The sequence below is a fragment of the Limulus polyphemus genome, unplaced genomic scaffold, assembly GCF_000517525.1.
Source record: "Limulus polyphemus unplaced genomic scaffold, Limulus_polyphemus-2.1.2 Scaffold1282, whole genome shotgun sequence".
NCBI lineage: Eukaryota > Metazoa > Arthropoda > Merostomata > Xiphosura > Limulidae > Limulus > Limulus polyphemus.
The window spans coordinates 88,448-92,650 of record NW_013666892.1 but is presented as its reverse complement, the minus strand read 5'-3'; the positions used below and the strand labels follow the sequence as shown (position 1 = coordinate 92,650).

The 4,203-nt window shown below is 27.9% G+C and overlaps 1 protein-coding gene across 7 annotated transcripts in view; it reads left to right on the top strand.

The window, feature by feature from the left end:
• The window catches only part of LOC106462918 (tight junction protein ZO-1-like), a 227,093-nt gene that overhangs the window by 205,218 nt on the left and 17,672 nt on the right, over window positions 1-4,203 (top strand). For 6 of the 7 annotated variants that reach the window (XM_022390321.1, XM_022390320.1, XM_022390323.1 and 3 more), the window contains 4 exons: window positions 773-943; window positions 1,280-1,419; window positions 2,060-2,110; window positions 2,919-3,014. In XM_022390321.1, the coding sequence (XP_022246029.1) occupies window positions 773-943; window positions 1,280-1,419; window positions 2,060-2,110; window positions 2,919-3,014 (458 nt within the window). The remainder of the gene's footprint in view (window positions 1-772; window positions 944-1,279; window positions 1,420-2,059; window positions 2,111-2,918; window positions 3,015-4,203) is intronic. The other variant, XM_022390322.1, reaches the window with a different exon arrangement.

The following is a 4,203-nucleotide window of genomic DNA, read 5'->3' as shown; positions in this document are numbered from 1 at the left end:
ATTAAGAGATTGCAATAATCACAATATGGATGATATTTTTTGTGTGACATGTATATATTAGGGACTCTGTAATCAACAAAGTCATGGACCCACAGGAAACTTGGTGCAGAAATGGTTTAGAAAAATATATTTTAAAAGTCAATGGGGCTCTTGATACTGACCTATCAGTAATTCTTGGGTTAATAGATTCTGCTAATGCTGGTGTTAAGGTCTAACATTAAAATATTTTACTTAAAGTTATATTTTACACATTATGTGTTTTGTTTTATGAAATATTCGTGTTAAAAATATATATATTTTTGCTGCTTTGAACACTTAAACTGATCAGTATATAACAAGATAAAAATTCTTCTTAGATACAAAATATATATACTATATTCACTAAAAACATTCCATCCATGAATTAAGTTTACAAAAATTAAATGTGTGTAAATAGTGTATACAGTGGGTTATCTTTGTGTGGTTTCAGATAACAAGAGCCATTTATCATGTTTTAGTCAGTTACTCATGCAAAGCATTTATTTTCAGTAGGAGACCAAATAAATGAAAAGTGTAATCCTTCTGTTATAGATAAAGTGTATGTCATGAGTATCATAACCATAAAGATCAGATGGTAAATCATTCAGTCTTATAGTTTTGTTACAGTACATATATATTTATAAAATTGTATGACCTTCTAGAAATTATATTTTGTTTGAATAGAGAAGTTTATGTTATTTTCATACCTTAAGATTTTCTATGTAAGTGATGTTTTGTATTCTTATCCTTGTAGAACCCACTTTAACCACAATAATTCTGAGAAAGGAGAACTGAATTTCCATGTTGGTGAAGTGTTTCATGTTATCGACACATTGTATAATGGTGTTGTTGGCTCCTGGCTTGTGTATCGTTTGGGTCGAAATAACCAAGAAATTCAGAAGGGTGTTATTCCAAATAGAAATAGGTTAGTGAAGTTTTTTTATTACTATATCGCTTTTTGAGGGTTATTAAAATCCAATATATCTTGAAGTATTTATAAAAAATAAACTACAGGTTGAGTTATATTTTTCTTGATGTTTCATTCAACTGTATGCAAGTAATTCACAGTTTTAAATTTATCAAAGAAATGATAAAATTATAAAACGTAATTGAATACCAATAAACCCTTTCATTTTTATTATAATGTCTATACTGAAGCAGTAGTGATATTGCTATTTCAAAAGGAAAAGAAATCTTTGTTTAAGATTGAATTTTTTAAATTGTCTAGTATTTATAGTGTTCTATGCTCTTTATAATGCAGAGGTGAGGAACTTGCTCAGGAACAGCAAAATCAAGCTAAAAAAGACGCAGCATCGGAAAGCAGAGGGAGCTTTTTTAAGCGACGCAGTGCAAGACGTACTAAATCTTTAAGTAAAGATCAGTGGGAAGATGTTATATTGGGTTAGTAAAACACCTCACTTTCTAGTAATAAAACTTACTTTTATTTTGTGATAAAATATGCAGTTTTTTGGGGCTTTTTAACTTTAATTCCATTTTGTTTAGTGCTAAATACATTTTATCATGCAAGTGAAAAGTGTGACGATAATTTAAGTTTACTCTTCTATTAACTAATTAAAAAAAAAAAAACTGAAAATCCATTGTTTCTCATTCTTATTTATTTTACGCAAACATACAGGGTAATGCAAAACTCGTACACCGTGATGATATTTCTTAAGTCTAAGGCTCTTAATTTACATTATTATCAGGGAAAATTTTGACTTTCACACTCTAGCCCTCATTCATGGCACAATTCATATCAACAATGCACATTTCTGTAAGGGCAAGACCTAGAAAAACTTAGGTAGTGAGTGTTTTTAATACCACCCTATATTTTACTCTCTTTCTCTACTAGAACCATATTAAATGTACAGTGACAAGCAAATGGTCATAGGACAGTTAATGTATTAAAATTTGTACGTTTTACCTGCAATAATTATTTGAAATAAGTGTAAAAAAATTACTTGCACATTTAATATTCTATATAATTAGAGCAATTATCCTTTAAATAGTTTTTATTTCTAATATAGTTGTTTTTATTCAGCAGATACCATGTCCAAGTTCCCAGCTTATGAAAGAGTCACATTAAAACATCGTAAGCATATGTGTTCCCTATTTATTTATATATTAGTATAAAAATCATTAACAGAAGTTCTGATATTTATAGTTTCTCAGAAAATCATGAAATCTGAAAACTTATAATATTTGATTTTTGTATACATCTAGTTATTTTATAGATCTTGTGGTGAACTGTCAGTTTTTGTATAATTTTTAATTCCAACCTCATCCAAGTATATTTTTATATGTATAAACAGAAGTCCATATGAATTATGTATTAAACTATTTTTGTAAGTAATTTCTACTGAAATGTTTTCATACTGGAAGAAGAAAAGTCATATTTCCAATTAAACAAGACTTTATCAAATTAATTAGTGCATACAAAGTAATAATTCTGTAAATAGATATATATGCTAATAAAGATACTCAGTAATGACAGTCTTAAAAGCAACAATGCTACAAACTGGTGTATGTGTGAGCCACCCCATTCCACTATTTTGAACCTCAGTACATGATCCATTGTTTGGTGTTGGCTTCATGTATTTTAATACTTACTTCCCTGCTCATTTGAGTCCTAATTCATGGCAACTTCCAAATATGAACTGTTTCTTATTGCTTATCTATTTAAGCTCAGAAAAAAAAAGTTAAATAAAATCAAAGTGTAGTATGTAAAATGTTCACAATTTCCTATTAAAACATTTGTGATTTTTGTTTGCAGTATGAACTCATGAAAAGTTTAATTAAATATTTTTATTTCCTAATAAATTTTTAAATAATAATACTTTTGATCCATAGATGTAGTTTCATAATTGCATTTTGATCAGAGATTATTTTGACCTTCACAGCTGGATTTGTTCGACCTGTTGTACTCTTTGGGCCACTAGCTGATGTTGCTAGAGAAAAGCTTTTGAAGGATTATCCAGATAAATATGGATCTCCCCGTATGTATTTTTTATCATTTTATCTTTCATAATCTTGTAGCTAAAAATTCTGGTAGGTCCTTAGTAAAGCATAGGTCTCAGCTCAATCTCTGGTAATAGCAGATTTCATTAAATCGTTCATTATAAGATATTTATTATATATATATATAAATATCAGTGTCTGTCTGTGTGCTGAATGCAACTTAAGTATCTTTACAAACCAATAGATAGTGCCACAACATATTACTCTTGGTGTTTTTCACCTTCAGCAAGTTTTTCTTTAATTTAGTAAAAACTCTTCTAACCATTTTTTATGAAATGTTGTACCTTTATGTACTTGCCCTTTACCCTCCAACTCATTGCCTTTACCACCACATTAATAAATTGCAGGGTCAGACAACTGACTATGTAGGAATATTTCTTCCAGAACCAGTTTTTTCACATGGTCCACTCTTTATGGCTTTATTAAGAAGCAGATTTGAGTGTAATATCAAAATATACATAATTCTAAATTCTAATTAAGGACCACTTGCAGGTAATGATAAATATACACAAAAATTGTTGTTTTTTTGTGAAATACTAGAAAAGAATAATTATTTTTAGAAACTTTGTTAATAAAATAGTTATTTAGAACAAATTTTCTGGAGCAACATAAATAATCAATTACCATCATATGACAGGCATTTAGCTTGTAATGTAGTAACAGTCATATAAAATATTGATAAATAGAATAATTAAATATTAATTACATAAGATACTTATAACCTAAATAATTTAATAACAGTCATTAATAAAAGTTCAGATACAATAATCTTTAAAATTAACATATCACTTAAATACTACCATTATCAAAATGTGTCTATATCCAATGATATTATAAACACATTAAAGAGTAATGATTTAATGACAAGTGTTATTGAATAGTTGTTCCTAAAAAGTAAACTGTGTTGATTGACTTTTACAGTTTGAAAATGTAATAGGTTATTAAAGTAAACTTAATACTAAATAGTTTTTTTAGCAAATTCTATAGTTTTTAATAGTTTACTTAGTTTTACATGTTCTGTAGGTTTTTTCATGGTTTACTTAGTTTCTTACCATATTATATAGTTTGTTTCATGGTTTACTCAGTTTCTTACCATATTATATAGTTTGTTTCATGGTTTACTCAGTTTCTTACCATATTGTATAGTTTGTTTCATGGTTTACTCAG